Below are 17,332 nucleotides of genomic sequence, written 5' to 3' on the forward strand. Positions count from 1 at the left end.
AAGGACACAATCAAAAGAGTATTGAGAAAGACCGATTGATAGTGAGGCATCCCTCTGGGTGCAGTGTGCTACTGGGCATGCTGCCAATTGAGGGGGTTAAACAGAACATGCCACATGATTAAAGGTTGAAGGTTCAAGTCCTGTTACAAGTTCAAGCCAGTGTTAGAGATCTACTTTGGAAAATACTGACAGTTGAGAACAACATTGTAGAGGCAAATCTGTTTCTTAATATGAATATAGTTTACATCACTGTTTTGCATTGACATAAAGCAACACATATTATAAAGCCTCAATAATCAAATAATATTGTTAGTGTTACATTGATATTGTCATAACAGACAGTAACTCGGCCTATCTTTCACGTCATAATGAGATAAGAGTACTTCTCCTCTCTGTGTCCATAGGAGTCGCATGCATAACAACACATATGATTTCAGTCTTTCTATTGGCAGCAGGTAGTGAGTTCAGACTGGTTTCCGTTATGGGGCCTCCTTTGCTCTATGGTTTTGTGAATACTGTGATTGTTCTCTGGTGTCTGTCAGCACATGAAGCATGTTGAGAGAGGAAGACCCTCTTTACCCCACTGGAGAGATGAGTTGGGCCAAATGGGACTCTGGAAAGGCTAACTAGGCACCACCAGACCCATATGTATAGCCTAGGTCTTATAGTTGTCTGAAGCAATCCACTACTGGTTGTAGCAGAAGGTCAATAAACCATTTATCTGGCCTTCCTGTCCTCAACCAACGTCTAACCTTAACATTACCAGTTATCAATCCCACTGAAAACACTGATATCTGTTTAATATGAATTTCCTGAGTTTACACATGATCAAAAGTAATATGTCTATGAAAACATAATGTATTTTAATGTATTTTTTCTAAAATATCCCCCTTTCAGCATCCTTCTTCTCTCCATGGCCCCTGGACTATATGAACCTCATAGTTAGGGTTAAAGGTTAGGATGATGAACCCTGGCATGGGCACTGGGCAGAGAGAGGTCAGGGTGTTATAAGGGTTAAGTATTTTAGTTTTGATTTGTTGTATTGTGTGGTGGCCCCTCCCAGCCCCCTCCACTGGGGGCCGTGGCCCTGGGGCCGTTATAAATAGTCCCGTGGGCTCCCCCTGCTCTGACAGAGAGGCTGAATGTCTGCAGGACATGCTCAACCTTTGTCTATCAATGTTCCTCTACTAACCACCAGCAGGGTTGGCATATAGATGCACAGAGACCAACTCTCTGCTCCACACAGACAGGACACGGGTCTCTATGACTAGACTAAAAACTGCTTACAGAAAGCGACGTTGCAGGTCATTGGAAATCAGTAAAGTTAGTGACTCCTAGAGAGTTGCATGTGGAACTGTTGTTTATGTGTGGAAGCATCTTTAGGTTTAGAGAGGCACTTTTTGCTTTTAAGTTTGCTGTCTTGTTTTTTGTTTATATACCTTGAAGGCATCACTGAAATAGTCACTATTGATACGGTAAACAGAGCTTGCTGACTCAAAAGGAGAATACACATTTTCTCCTGTTTTTGCTCCTCTTTTCATCCCTCCATTGCTTTGGGGTAGCCTCTTGACTTTTTGGTCACCATGTGGGAGTTCCGGTCCATGTCGTTCTGGCGGGCAGTGTTTGCAGAGTTCTATGGCACCATGTTCTTTGTGTTCTTCGGTCTGGGGGCGGCTCTGCGCTGGACCACCGGGCCCCACAACGTTCTCCATGTGGCCTTTTGCTTCGGCCTGGCCGCTGCCACCCTCATCCAGTCCATCGGTCACATCAGCGGGGGACACATCAACCCGGCCGTCACCTTCGCCTACCTGATTGGCTCCCAGATGTCCCTGTTCCGCGCCTTTTTCTACATCGTGGCCCAGTGTCTGGGGGCGCTGGCTGGGGCCGCTGTGCTCTACGGGGTCACCCCCACCAACATGAGGGGAAACCTGGCACTCAACACGGTAAGACTACCTGACCAATGACAGTCAATTCAGCTGAATGTAAATGGGATTGATCCCAACCCTGATAGGAAAGTCTGTGGTGACAATCACAAATTTCAGAGTTCCATTGTCATCTGCCATGAATGAATGAATGAAATGAACTTGAACTTGACAGGTGATAAAGAACATCTGTGTGTGTGTAACCACGATTGGAGAGTCTGTTTGAATTTATAGTTCAGTCTTTCTTACATTGGGAATATGAGACAATATAGCAACCCAGTTTAAAGGTCCTAATAGAAGACCTGCTGCAGATGTGTTGGCGTTACAGCAGTTGAATCTGTACAACTGACTTTCAAAAAAATATATATATATATCTTTTTTTACAATGTTCGATTTTATGAATAGTTCATATTCATAAAATATCTGTAATTAAACATTTACAAAAACACCACTCTTTAGAATTCATGGACAATGTAAGATTAGCAAATTATACTTTTTTTAGTGAGCTATTTTTATGCATTCAAGGTTTAACCTGTTGATTGATTGACTGACTGTTTGAGTTTTTCATATCGGCCAGTGGAGTAGATATAACTGAAAAAAGTGAACTGTAATCATTCATTCACCTGTCTGTTCTATCTCGTCCGCCTTCTCTAGCTGCAGCCAGGTATCAGCCTGGGCATGGCCACCACTATGGAGGTGTTCCTCACCCTGCAGCTGGTTGTCTGCATCTTCGCTGTGACCGATGAGAGGCGTAATGGACGCCTGGGCTCTGCCGCCCTAGCCATCGGCTTCTCTGTCCTCATAGGACACCTGCTGGGGGTAAGACATATATTCCAAATATAGAAATATATGTTTGTAGACCATAGAAGACAGGGAATTGTATTGGGTGAAAACGGGCTTAGACACAGGGTTGGGTGGGATGAAGCTTATAGATTTTTAGCACTTTAAAAAAAGTGTATTTATTTCACTTTTTTTGGGGTGGGGGAACAGCAAAGTAATTCAGTATTTTTAATGACAATTGTTTTGAATAACTTGTGATAATGCTGAAAGAGCAATAAACGAAATGAAGAGACATAGGCTTGGAGTGGGGTGGTAAGAGACTGTTATGACTCAGGTATATGATCAGGGCTGGGTTTCCCAAAAGCATCGTAGCACTAAGATCATCTTAATTCCATTGAACCTGAGTGGACAAAAGATGATCTTAGTGCTACGATGCTTTTGGGAAACCCAGCCCTGAACAACATAGAAAATCAATCAAAGTGGGATATTTAGGGATTTAGGGTAAGGTCAATTCCAATTATGTATATGAATAGATGTCAGAAGCAGGAATGCCTGATTAAACATGGAAATCCTGATCTCTGTGACTACAAGAGAGAAGGGGTGTGTAATCCATGGTTTTGATGGGGTTGGTTAGAACTCTAGATAGACCAATATGAGTGCATTAGAAAGTACTATTGTATGATGTAGGTAGGTTTTTCATCACTGCACTCTACATACTGCTACCAAAATATAATAATAATAATATAACCCTGGTCTATTCTCTTTGATATAGATGTACTACACTGGTGCTGGAATGAACCCTGCCAGGTCCTTCGCCCCCGCTGTCCTGGTCAGAAACTTTGTCAACCACTGGGTAAGACACTTTGTTCACACCTTACAAAGCCACAACAATTTTAAGATTTTACAACAATTTACAGCAATTTACAACAACTTACAATATGTTGTTTGGAGTTTAGAAATGTGAAATGTGATATAGCTAGATGAACTCACCAACACATTCCCCTCTCTACCTCTCTCTTTGTGTCTCTGTCTCCCTCTCCCTGGTCTGGTCTGGTCCTGTGCCAGGTGTACTGGGTGGGTCCGATGATTGGTGGTGCTATGGGAGCTATTATCTACGATTTCATGCTGTTTCCCCGCATGCGCGGTCTCGCTGAGAGGATGGCCATACTGAAGGGCACCAGGCCCCCAGAGGCTGAGAGCAAGCAGGACACCCGAGGAGAGACCATCGAGCTCAAGACACAGGCCCTATAAGCCTGGTGGAAGAAGGTTGGCTTTCGGAACCCCCTATCCCCCTATTCTGTACCCAAATCCCCTCCGAACCCTCAACCCCACCCAACACACACGCGCACACATACCTCTTCCTCCCTTCCCCTTTAACCCACCCACCCACATAGTACATATAGACCATAGACACAAACCCTCCTCACCCTCACAACAACTCCACTTTCCTCACCCTCCTCATTCTCACTCTGCTGATCCAGAAACAGGACATGCTGAATTACAGGGCAGCCAAAGCCCTAACCATCCTCCGACCGCCCCCAACCCTCCACCACCGACCCTCACCCATACCTCCCCCCTTGGTCTGTAGGATAAAGACGGAGGGTAAGAAGAGGACTTAGTTGCCACTGAAGAAAGCACCCTGCACCCTGCTGTGACCTGTGGTGTACGGAGTGGGTCACTCCTGGCTGACCAGGTGGCTATAACTGCTCAGGACAGGGGCATCTCTCTCTCTCTCTATCTCGTTTGTAGTCTGCTAGGAGTGAAGCTACAGTAGAGCAGTGGACTTCTGCATGCTTTTTCCATTTTTTTTCATCCAGTTTGAATCTCTCCCTTGTTTTTTTGTTTTTGTTTTATGAAACTTTGAGAACCTGACATGTATGTTATTATTATATTTTTAAAGAATTTGAGGATTTTATTCGACTCAAATTCCATTTTCAAGTCATGCGTGTGTTGTGTGTGTGTGTGCCTGTTTTAGTAGTCCTTTTTATTTTGGACTTTTTTCATTACCACAATTCCTTTGTTCGTTATTATGCTTTGTTGTCTTTATTTATCACACTGCAGTCTATTCTAAGGGAAATAAGCATATTTTGTCCCCCTCCTCCTTGATTTTCGCTGCAGTAAAGTTCTGATTCACTAGTAGTTTTACAGACAACATATTTAGAGTGCTCCCCTTTTATCGCAAAGCCCTTACATTTTTGCGTTGAAGTCAAGTCTTTTAAAAAATTGTTCTGAGTCTGTCTCTCTTCAAGGGGAGCACAAACACAGTCAGATTTATATGAAAATAAACACACAACACACAAAACTTAACTGGTCTTTTCTTAACTCAATCTCCATCGCTATTTAAACACATAATCTTGAAATTGTACATTATTATTCATTTATTACTACAAAATTCCACTTCTTTGACCTGTTGGCTCTCCTTGACTTCGATACAGCCATGTTAATGCCTAAGAAGATAAAAGGTTTTATACTGTATGCAGTTCAGTACCAGTATTATCTGTGCCAGACTGTTACGTTTTACTCAGTTTCTGGAATGCCTTTTTTTTTTTCATTAAAGATTTTGCCCTTACATTGGATTTATGTACAGATGTGTGACAGCTGGATTGGGTTTCATTTTGTCATTTTACGTAATAACAAAGAAAACCAAACCTTGACTGGCTTTGTCATGTGGATCAAGCTCATTTTCTTAGTTGATTGTAGTTCTTTCTTTACATAACCTTTAAAAAAATTAAAAAATAAATAAAATGTGGTTGAAAAACAAAATGAGTGCATAATGATGCAGTGGCTTCTTGCTGGTGTTAGCAGACACCTGGTGCGTTCTATTTTCTCTCTACGGGGAGAGGTGCTCTTTTCTCTCTACGGGGAGAGGTGCTCTTTTCTCTCTACGGGGAGAGGTGCTCTTTTCTCTCTACAGGGAGAGGTGCTCTTTTCTCTCTAGGGGGAGAGGTGCTCTTTTCTCTCTATGGGGAGAGTTGCTCTTTTCTCTCTATGGGGAGAGGTGCTCTTTTCTCTCTACGGGGAGAGGTTATCTTTTCTCCATAGGGGGAAGAGGGGTGGATTTAAGATTGGGGGGTTATTTTCAGTGTACTGGTGAATCCACCTCTCTGATATCTAGTCTGTTTTGCCCTCCAAACTCAGGTTATTATAACCTGGTCCTAGTTCTGTTTGTGTTATGTTGCCATCAAATTAGCAAGACAGCACAAACAGATCTGAAACCAGGCTATGGTTCTTACACCTGGGGGGTAAAAAGAGAGAAGAAGAGAGAAGATAATCTCCTAAACTGAGGCGACTAAATTCTTTAGCTTTGTGTTACTAGGTGTGGATATAATAATAATAATATGCCATTTAGCAGACGCTTTTATCCAAAGCTGAGGTAAACTAAACGTGCACCTGTATGATCTCTTCATAACATCTGCATCAGAGGGACATGAAACTTGAAGGTGAGGTCAAATCCCCCTTTTTTGACTCTTTGGTCCCACTCTTCCCTCCATTCCTCCTTCCTGCTTTCACTCCCTACCTCCTCCTTCTGTTTACAAGGCGGTCATTTTGTGTTCCGATCTAAAGGTGACAGGACAGTTGATGCTGCAGGGACTCTTGTGATGGGATGGAGGAAGGGGTACTGCAGTGTTGAACCTGCTCATAGCATTACAACCCACTTCCATTTTCACTACTTGATAGAGCAGTTAACTGAACCATGTAAGCTGATTCTCCTTTTACTTTCACATTCGCTTTCATTTCGCTTGATTCCTCCAGCGGTAGATAGAATACATTTCCTTCCTTATTTTAGTTTGACTCATGTTGAACATTTTGAAATTTAAATAATTATGTTTGTATTCCATTGAAAAGCTTTGATGTACAGTGTAAAATGTAATTTTTTTATTTACCATGATTGTTGAAACTGGATGGATAACAATATAATTTCAAATCTATACAATGTCTCCTCTTTGGCCATTTGGTTATGAAAGGTATGGGAAAGGACAGGATACAGTAGAACAATATGCTTGGATCCTATCAATAACTTATTATAAACATACTTTCATAATCAGAGAACCCTGGATTTATAATTTCTATATTATAAATAGAAACTTCCTAAAAACTTCCTATATTATAAATAGAAACTTCCTAAAAAAACATTCATTATTACACAAATATCTTTATTTCTGATGGGCACTGTCACTACTGGTCTCTGGGTTTTTCTCTTTAATTCCATTAGTGCGGTCAGACTGCTTGCCTACTGCATGATGACATACAATATTACAGGGCGTTCGCTTAGGGTACTTAGTTCAGTAATATAAACTCACTTGGCTCCCATCCCCTTGCACCGAATATAAATTATTTCTAACCCAATTGTAAAATCTAACCCCAATATAAATTTGATATTTATTAACTCCAACTGGCACTCAATTTATGTAAATAAAAAAATTCAAAAAAATATATTTGGAATTAATGGTATGTGCATACATCTTTGATAAGGAGAATATGACCAATTTACCAACATGAAGACCTCAATTAGTGCAATTGTGTGTGTTAGTGTCTAAAGTCTAATATTAGTCTCTCAATGGCACACAGTTGTGACATTTAGCACTCCTATACTGAACCAACAAATAACTTTATTGAGGAAAATGACAACTTCAAGTGGGACTGTCCAAAGGTTAAGGTCTCCTAGACTGTCAGCACATTATATTGCTATGATGGTTCCTAATCTGTATAGATTCTCTCAGTAGCCTATAATATCTGGGTTTGTAGCCATAGACCATCATCACCACTTGGTGGCCAGAGGATGTATTAGCATTCAACTGACAACTGCTGAAATAACAGATCTTTGTTCATACACTCTACAGGAGACATGTTATTCTCACTTTAAGTAGCAAGACACTGTATTAAACCAGACAACCTCCAGACATCAACTTAGTCTGACAGTTTATTAGAAATATGTAAACAAAAATTCACACTGCATTTAACAAACTGACATGCCTTTAACCTGATCTGCAAAACAGGTTGCCGAAACAGTGTTTTTGCTTTAACTAACACTTGCAAATTAAATTAGGTAATTTATTGACAAGTTATGTTTCTGAATATGGAAGAAATAATATTTTTATGTCTGTTCCTACAATTTTGTTTGATACAAAACAATGTGCAACGACCACTGCATTGAAGTAAACTACCGGTATATACTTTGAAAATTTTCTGTATTTACACTGATATATACTAAAGCAAAAACATCCTTGCAAAATGGGATTGCACGAAAAGGTTGTACCATTATAATTTATGTTATACTATAAAATAAGTTTAACATGCATATTCATTTAAATACCTTAATATTTAAAACCAATGAATGAACTATTACCTGTAATATTTGCAGATGTTAACGTACACTGGGAAAATATTTGCTTTGAGCTAAAACTTGTTTAGATAAATTAACAAAACAAACAAAACGTACAGTATGAACAATAAAAGGGGACATTTGTAATTTAAAAAAGAAACAACTTTATTGAAAATAGGCAGTTGCTTTGAAACCTGTTTTTTCCCTAATTTAGAATTCACAAATGTCTATATTCAATACGTAACCTCACAGACATTAAATAAAAAAGGGGGAGGTGGGGTGTAACTTTAAGACATTATCACATCCCATCAGAGCAGGGCCACATTCAGCAGGCAAACATTGTCAAACGTTGCAGATAGAAATAGCATGAATAGAACCGACACGATTCCTTCATTCTACATGTCAGAGGCGTGTTTGTTCTACATTACATATTTCAATCTGAACGTTAAGTTAGGGGACGATATAACTAAACCCCACAACAACACATCATGGAAACAACTGAATTGTCCATGCAGAATTAGAACAGTGCAGCACTAGGACAGAGAATGCTCTGGTGTAATGTTGTTACGACAGTCTTTCCTCAGTGAGATTCCTGTGATGTGTTTAGAAAACTGGTGATGTTTCCTCCTTTCAAATACAGTGGGGGGAAAAAAGTATTTAGTCAGCCACCAATTGTGCAAGTTCTCCCACTTAAAAAGATGAGAGAGGCCTGTAATTTTCATCATAGGTACACGTCAACTATGACAGACAAAATGAGAAAAAAAATCCAGAAAATCACATTGTAGGATGTTTGAACTTGTTATCAGTATAAAAGACACCTGTCCACAACCTCAAACAGTCACACTCCAAACTCCACTATGGCCAAGACCAAAGAGCTGTCAAAGGACACCAGAAACAAAATTGTAGACCTGCACCAGGCTGGGAAGACTGAATCTGCAATAGGTAAGCAGCTTGGTTTGAAGAAATCAACTGTGGGAGCAATTATTAGGAAATGGAAGACATACAAGACCACTGATAATCTCCCTCGATCTGGGGCTCCACGCAAGATCTCACCCCCGTGGGGTCAAAATGATCACAAGAACGGTGAGCAAAAATCCCAGAACCACACAGGGGGACCTAGTGAATGACCTGCAGAGAGCTGGGACCAAAGTAACAAAGCCTACCATCAGTAACACACTACGCTGCCAGGGACTCAAATCCTGCAGTGCCAGACGTGTCCCCCTGCTTAAGCCAGTACATGTCCAGGCCCGTCTGAAGTTTGCTAGAGTGCATTTGGATGATCCAGAAGAGGATTGGGAGAATGTCATATGGTCAGATGAAACCAAAATATAACTTTTTGGTAAAAACTCAACTCGTCGTGTTTGGAGGACAAAGAATGCTGAGTTGCATCCAAAGAACACCATACCTACTGTGAAGCATGGGGGTGGAAACATCATGCTTTGGGGCTGTTTTTCTGCAAAGGGACCAGGACGACTGATCCGTGTAAAGGAAAGAATGAATGGGGCCATGTATCGTGAGATTTTGAGTGAAAACCTCCTTCCATCAGCAAGGGCATTGAAGATGAAACGTGGCTGGGTCTTTCAGCATGACAATGATCCCAAACACACCGCCCGGGCAACGAAGGAGTGGCTTCGTAAGAAGCATTTCAAGGTCGTGGAGTGGCCTAGCCAGTCTCCAGATTTCAACCCCATAGAAAATCTTTGGAGGGAGTTGAAAGTCAGTGTTGCCCAGCGACAGCCCCAAAACATCACTGCTCTAAAGATCTGCATGGAGGAATGGGCCAAAATACCAGCAACAGTGTGTGAAAACCTTGTGAAGACTTACAGAAAACGTTTGACCTGTGTCATTGCCAACAAAGGGTATATAACAAAGTATTGAGAAACTTTTGTTATTGACCAAATACTTATTTTCCACCATAATTTGCAAACAAATTCATTAAAAATCCTACAATGATATTTTCTGGAATTTTTTTCTCATTTTGTCTGTCATAGTTGACGTGTACCTATGATGAAAATTACAGGCCTCTCATCTTTTTAAGTGGGAGAATTTGCACAATTGGTGGCTGACTAAATACTTTTTTCCCCCACTGTATGGCTACCAATAACTCATCTCTAATCTTTCTCTTCAACCGACCTTTGAGGCTTTACTTCCTTGTTATCATCGGTTAAAAGACTTCCTATATGCTCCCATTACTCCAGGTCTGGCATCTCTGAAAAGTTAGAAGATTTAAGGTAAAAAGTTAATCTACCAATTCTACATCGCTCATGTGTGGATGGTATGCTAAATGGCATTATTATTATTATTATGATTATCAAGAAACTTCAAATGAAAATGCTCAATAATGTCTGCTTGCTATATTCTGTGGTCATGTGCAACATTTTTATCAAAACTTACTTTCATCATCACTGTCGTGCTGAAAAAAATAATAATTGATGATTAGTTTGAAATTTACTCAAAACTGCAAAACATAAAGCAAGTAGGCAAGTAGATTTCCTTTTCCTTGCATCCACCGTATACAGTACGTTTGCAATTGCTTTGATATTTGCTGTAAAATTCATTTGGAGATGACAGAAAAAAATAGAAACAAACCTCTTCTAGACCTTCCATACCACCCATGCCCAGATCTGGCATACCATCTTCTCCTCCCATCGTGTTCATCATCTGAAAATAAGAGACAACAATCACTGTTTAGACATTTTAAAAAATCGAGAATAATTGAACACATTCAAAACATTACACACTTTGTGCAACATGACATGCTTGCTTTGCTTGCCTCTGAGAACTTGTCGAAACTGGACAGATCCTCATCAGAATCATCTTCCCAGTCTTTCCAGTTGTTGAAGTCGACACCCAACCATTGAAACTGTGGAAAACAAAACAGACATCCCAAATCTAAATTATTTTAACCAACATTTAAGACAAAATGTCCTATGTGATCTTAGTCTCAGAGTAGGAGTGCTGATCAGTTTGGCCTTTTTGATGAATAAGATACATGAACAGGAGGGACCTGATCCTAGATCGGCACTCCTACTCTGAGACAATTTTTGAATAAGTGCCCAGAAATACAAAACAGAAGAGGGAATATAGAATAGTATTGTACCAAAACATTTCTGACCTTTGCCTTGTCCTTTGTTAACCGTGGCCATGCAATACCTGCCTTTGCTTTCTTTAGACAACACAACACAGACCTGTCTGTACGTTTGTGCTTGGACTCCTGCAAGGAGAAGAAGAGAGATGCTCATGATATATTACAAGTCATTTTGTATGAGGGATTATCTTTTTCATCCTATTTAACATCCAGGTCATTGCAGTGGTTTTCTGGGTCATTGTAGTTGGTGATTCAGCAGCTAACTGAAAAAAAAAGACTTACATTGGGGTCAATTGAGTCGAAAAGGTCCAATTCATTTTGGTGTTTGAGGTTTTCAATCCCGCCAACACAACTGAAAAGACAAAAACAGAGTAAAATACAGTGCCTTCAGAAAGTATTCATACCCCTGGACTTTTTTCAAATTTTGTTGTGTTACAGCCTGAATTCAAAATTGATTAAATACATGTTTTTTATCCATTTACACACAATACCCCATAATGACAAAGTGAAAACAAATGTATTGAAAATTAAATACAGAAATCTCATTTACATAAGTATTCACACCCCTGAGTCAATACTTTGTAGAAGTACCTTTGGTAGCGATTACAGCTATGTCTTTCTGGGTAAGTCTCTAAGAGCTTTCCACACCTGGATTGTGCAACATTTGCCATATAATTATTTTCAAAATTCTTTAGGTCTCTGAAATTGGTTCTTGATCATTGTTAGACAACCATTTTCAGGTCTTGCCATAGATTTTGAAGTAGATTTAAGTCAAAACTGTAACTCAGCCACTCAGGAACATTTAATATCTTCTTGGTAAGCAACTCCAGTGTAGATTTGGCCTTGTGATTTAGGTTATTGTCCAGTTTCTGGTAAAAAGCAGACTGAACCAGGTTTTCCTCTAGGATTTTGCCTGTGCTTAGCTCCATTCAGTTTAATTTATATCCTGAAAAACTCCCCAGTCCTTAACGATTACAAGCATACCCATAACATGATGCAGCCACCCCTATGCTTGAAAATATGGAGAGTGGTACTCAGTAATGTGTTGTATTTGCCCCAAACATAACAATTTGTATTCAGGACAAAAAGTGATTTGATTTGCCACATTTTTTGCAGTATTACTTTAGTGCCTTGTTGCAAACAGGATGCATGTTTTGGAATATTTGGTATTGTGTACAGGCTTCCTTCTTTGCCCTCTGTCAATTAGGTTAGTATTGTGGAGTAACTACAATGTTGTTGATCCATCCTCAGTTCTCTCTTATCACAGCCATTAAACTCTGTAACTGTTTTAAAGTCACCATTGGCCTCATGGTGAAATCCCTGAGCGGCTTCCTTCCTCTCCAGCAACTTAGTTAGGCAGGACGCCTGTATCTTTGTAGTGACTGGGTATGTTAACACACCATCCAAAGTGTAATTAATAACTTCACCATGCTCAAAGGGATAGTCAATGTCTGCTTTATTTATTTTGAACCATCTACCAATAGGTGCCCTTCTTTGCAAGGAATTGGAAAACCTCCCTGGTCTTTGTGGTTGAAATTCACTGCTCAACTGAGGGACCTTACAGATAATTGTATGTGTGGGGTACACTATTATTGCACACAGTGAGTTCATGCAACTTATTAAGTGACTTGTTAAGCACATTTTTACTCCTGCATTTATTTAGGCTTGCCATTACAAAGGGGTGAATACATACTCAAGAAATGTCAGCTTCTCATTTTTAACGAATTTGTAAAAATGTCTACAAACATAATTCCACTTTGACATTATGGGGTATTGTGTGTAGGCCAGTGACAAAAAAAATCTCAATTTAATCAATTTTAAATTTAGGCTGTAACAACAAAATGTGGAAAAAGTCAAGGGGTGTGAATACTTTCTGAAGGCACTGTAGATGAACGGTTTGCTCAAGCAGACGGTAAGGGATGATAAGATTAATATTATTCCTGGACTAAAAGAAAGATAAATATGCTTTTTAGTCCAGGATTAGGTTTAATCTGTGTCCGGGAAACTGCTCCTGCGAGTGCAATAGGCCTAATTTATGGACAGCTCACAATTTTGCCTAAGATCAGTGTCAATTAAACTGCAGTGTGTCCCGGGTCATGGTGAAGCAGCTTACCGAAAATCTAGTTTTAGATTTTTCAAACTTTACTTGAAGATCTTTGCTGTCTTCTACCAGGAACTCAATGAAGACTGAGTCCCTTCTGTCATACCACTTCGCTGTTGCTGGCTGCCTATTGGACAATACAGAAGAGAGAAGACTGATTAGTCCAATACAAAGCAATGGCCAATGTCTTCTAGGTTCTGTTCATGAAATCCAACCATAAATATATTTGGGAAATTGCACCCCCATCATTAGGAAATAGGGATGAAAAAAAAGCATTGATTAGCTAGCTGAGATAATTCTTTGTTTGGTTACATTCAGATACTATACATCAGGAACATTCATCATCAGGTGGCCAGGCTAGTCTAGCTCCACCCATTCAACCTTATCCAAGGTCATACTTGGTCAGGTGGCTCATTGTCACTGGTCTCTGCCCTTTTTCAGTGGTTTTGCTGGCCATTCCTAATGGTTATTCTTGGCTAACCAGATCCAACACCCTTCCATATATTTTCATGAGCTAGCTAGCTGGCAGGCCACATGGAATGTAATGACACTCCAACTTGCAAGCCAGTAGCTAAGATAGTCTATTTGCAAGGAAAAGGCTAGCTACTACTACTGTAGCGAGCCCACGTGAATAAAGGACTATCTGCTCATGTAGCCGTTGTGGAGAACTGAATAGGGCCCAGCTTTGTATTGTTGCTAATGTATCACCCAGCCTTGTACCTTTGCTAATGTCTCATGATATGGGAGAGTTTTTCTTGAGTGTAAAGCTGACAATTCGACTAGTGTGAACTGACAAGCGCTCCATCATTCCCACTAATCGTCCCCCTTGTGAATGGAGGCAACATGTAGGCCTAACGTTAGCTAGCTATTGTTAGTTAAATTTATTGCATCCGATAGCTATAGCGTTATGCAGTTTATGCCCTGTGGACAATATTAACTTTATTATTGTAGAGTTGCTATACATATATCCATGTCGGAGCATTCTAGACAAGTAGCTAGCTAACTTAGCTAAGCTCAGAGTGACAAAACTTGAAGCTAGCTATGGCTAAATAGATAGCAATGCTAGCAAGCTACCCCGCATTTGCAAGGGTGGCTCTCGCATTCGACCCTCGAGCCCACACTTACATCTCTTGCTATCTAGTTCTTCCCACTCCAGAAGGCAGTATTCGTCACGATGTGCTGTTGGATATTGAGTTCAATAGCTAGCTAAATACGACAGGGCAAAATGTTTCCTCGTTCTCGTGCGCAATGACGTATCTCTTGAATTCGCTGGTTTCACTACACGGTCTGGAGCCCTTTCTGGATCCTTCTCTCATGCCGAGGGAGTCTCTTGCACGCGCTTTACCTGAAGCTTAGGTTGAACGCCGTTACCTTGGCTACACACACGATCTGCACATCATTTCAACTATTTCACCTGTATAACGCAGGTATGTACGAACAGGTGTTACTAGTGTGTAAACAATATTAAATAAACAAATAATGTGATGATTTGTACATTTATTTATCAACAAATGGGAAAACAAATACACAGGGTAAACAGAAACAAAATATTTCCTTATACCACAACTTTATTTCTATCCTTGGAATTAATTTAGAATATTAAAGGATTTAATGCTGGACTGGACCTGATCCTCATGGTTCTTTGGCGTTTACATGGTGTCAAAGTCGCGTCAATTCAAATCTGGTATCAGGAACAAAAGAGGTCAAGACGACTTCTAAGGTATACTTAGTTATTTTAATTAATGCAAAAACCTTCAATGGTAAATATGATGTTTCGTATATACGGGCTCTCTGATATGCCTCGCAGGACATTCCAGACAACTAACACATTGTTTTCAGAAACAATACCCAAATACCCTGACAGAAAGTTTCCCACTTCTCTGCTGGCCAATTAGAGTAAAGACTTGAGCGTGGTTTAAAGTTTCTCAGCCAATCCTAGGTTCATGGGGTTGGTCTCATCTCCTCGGCGCCATTTGTTGCACACTACAGCCAGGCACAAGATTATCATAACATTCTATCATAGTGAGAAGAGCCAGCTCCCTTAGACATCATTCCTATGTCAAAGGAAGACTTACAGCTCATAAAGAACCATTATAGACTAGCATTTGAAGACACAATCCTTATCTTATTTTACACACTAAAACAGACCTTCACATCAATCACAGCCTCCCCAGGTGTCACAACCTACATTAGCCCAGTCAAGAATGCACTCCTTCTAAGTTAGTCATCCCATCACTCTAAGAGAATAATAAATCCCTAATAATGGTCAGCTCCTGCAAATAATAAGACAAAAGGTTTTTGCATCTTAGGAGATGCCAACATTGAATAGAACAGAACAGAATCTAGAACTGTCCATTGGATGTAGTGATCACAATATAGTAGCCATATCTAGGAAAACCAAAGTTCCAAAGGCTGGGCCTAATATTGTGTATAAGAGGTCATACAATACGTTTTGTGGTGATTCCTATGTTGTTGATGTAAAGTGTTATAGTGTGGACACTATATAAATAATTACATTGAATATGTGTTGTAACTTACCTGCAGTATAGTATGATTGCCATTCATGTGTGCATGGTTATTATTGGCATTGACCGTGACCTTTCCCCTTTGATGATGTCATCACCAAGAGTCAGATCTGTACAATGTGATTCTACCACAGGTTGAGTGGGCTGTATCGTTCTGCTGTTTTTGTACCGTTTGTACATGGCTGTACACCTTTTATTTATTGGGTTGAAAGTAAAGGAAAGTAATATTTAAATGCGTGTGGGCATTCCTTGTCAAGTTACTACATAAAGAATATATGTTGGTCCGTGGTGTGTAATGAGGAGCAAACAGACACTGCACTTTACACATTTATTAAATTGCTTATTCCAGTTACTAATAAGCATGCACCCATTAAGAAAATGACTGTAAAAACGTAAATCCCCGTGGATTGATGAGGAATTGAAAAATGGTATGGTTGAGAGGGATGAGGCAAAAGGAATGGCAAATAATTCTGGCTGCACAACCGATTGGCAAACGTATTGCAAATTAAGAAATCATGTGACTAAACTGAATGAAAATAATAAGAAACTACACTATGAAACAAAGATAAATGACATAAAGAATGATAGTAAAAAGCTTTGGAGCACCTTAAATAACATTTTGGGGAGAAAGGCAAACTCAGCTCCATCATTCATTGAATCAGATGGCTCATTCATCACAAAACCAACTGATATTGCCAACTACTTTTTTCATTGGCAATATTAGCAAACTTAGGCATGACATGCCAGCAACAAACACTGACACTACACATACAAGTATATCTGACCAAATTATGAAAGACAAGAATTGTAATTATTTTGAATTCTGTAAAGTGAGGTGAAAAAAGTAGTGTTGTCTATCAACAATGACAAGCCACCGGGGTCTGACAACTTGGATGGAAAATTACTGAGGATAGCGGACGATATTGCCACTCCTATTTGCCATATTTTCAATTTAAGCCTACTAGAATGTGTGTGCCCCCAGGCTTGTGGTCCTCTGTAGCTCAGCTGGTAGAGCACGGCGCTTGTAACGTCAAGGTAGTGGGTTCGATCCCCGGGACCACCCATACACAAAAATTTATGCACGCATGACTGTAAGTCGCTTTGGATAAAAGCGTCTGCTAAATGGCATATTATATTATATTATTAAAAGCAAAAGTCATTCCGCTACCTAAGAATAGTAAAGCCCCCTTTACTGGCTCAAATAGCCAAACCAATTAGCCTGTTCTCAATCAGAGGCAACGTGAATCAGCTGTTGCTTGTTGTCTCTGATTGGGAACCATACTTAGGCAGCCGTTTGGCACTTGTGTTTTGTGGGATCTTGTTCCGCTGCGCATTGGTCCACTCCTTTTGACGATCGTGACAGTGGAGTGGTTGAAAAATGTGTTATAATGACTCCAACCTAAGTGAATGTAAACTTCCGACTTCAACTGTATATATATATTAGTACCAGTACCCAAGGACTTCACGTATCGTTTTGTTGTTTTTGTTCGTGTGGTGAATAATAATAAAAGATGTTCGCATTCCACGCTGCGCATTGGTCCACTCCTTTTGACGATCGTGACAGTGGAGTGGTTGAAAAATGTGTTATAATGA

General features: G+C 40.0%; 1 protein-coding gene and 1 pseudogene across 1 annotated transcript; one reads left to right on the forward strand and one right to left on the reverse strand.

Annotated features, from left to right (window-relative positions):
* The first annotated feature begins 1,138 nt into the window (after window positions 1–1,138).
* On the forward strand, window positions 1,139–5,465 carry LOC121545893 (lens fiber major intrinsic protein-like). Its single transcript, XM_041856792.2, has 4 exons — window positions 1,139–1,943; window positions 2,577–2,741; window positions 3,475–3,555; window positions 3,768–5,465. The coding sequence occupies exons 1-4, from the start codon at window positions 1,584–1,586 to the stop codon at window positions 3,951–3,953; spliced, it is 792 nt and encodes a 263-aa protein (XP_041712726.1). The 5' UTR covers window positions 1,139–1,583; the 3' UTR covers window positions 3,954–5,465.
* Window positions 5,466–10,067: 4,602 nt separating this feature from the next.
* Window positions 10,068–14,557, reverse strand: LOC121546758 (annotated as a pseudogene).
* Window positions 14,558–17,332: the final 2,775 nt, after the last annotated feature.

Source organism: Coregonus clupeaformis, chromosome 30, assembly GCF_020615455.1.
Source record: "Coregonus clupeaformis isolate EN_2021a chromosome 30, ASM2061545v1, whole genome shotgun sequence".
NCBI classification, from domain to species: Eukaryota; Metazoa; Chordata; class Actinopteri; order Salmoniformes; family Salmonidae; genus Coregonus; species Coregonus clupeaformis.

What these genes read in the sequence shown, in the direction of transcription:
- LOC121545893 (XM_041856792.2), top strand. Translation starts at nt 1,584, where the DNA reads ATGTGGGAGTTCCGGTCCATGTCGTTCTGGCGGGCAGTGTTTGCAGAG. An exon ending in GAAACCTGGCACTCAACACG is followed by an intron (nt 1,944 to 2,576) that starts GTAAGACTACCT and finishes CGCCTTCTCTAG; the next exon opens with CTGCAGCCAGGTATCAGCCT. An exon ending in GAAACTTTGTCAACCACTGG is followed by an intron (nt 3,556 to 3,767) that starts GTAAGACACTTT and finishes GTCCTGTGCCAG; the next exon opens with GTGTACTGGGTGGGTCCGAT.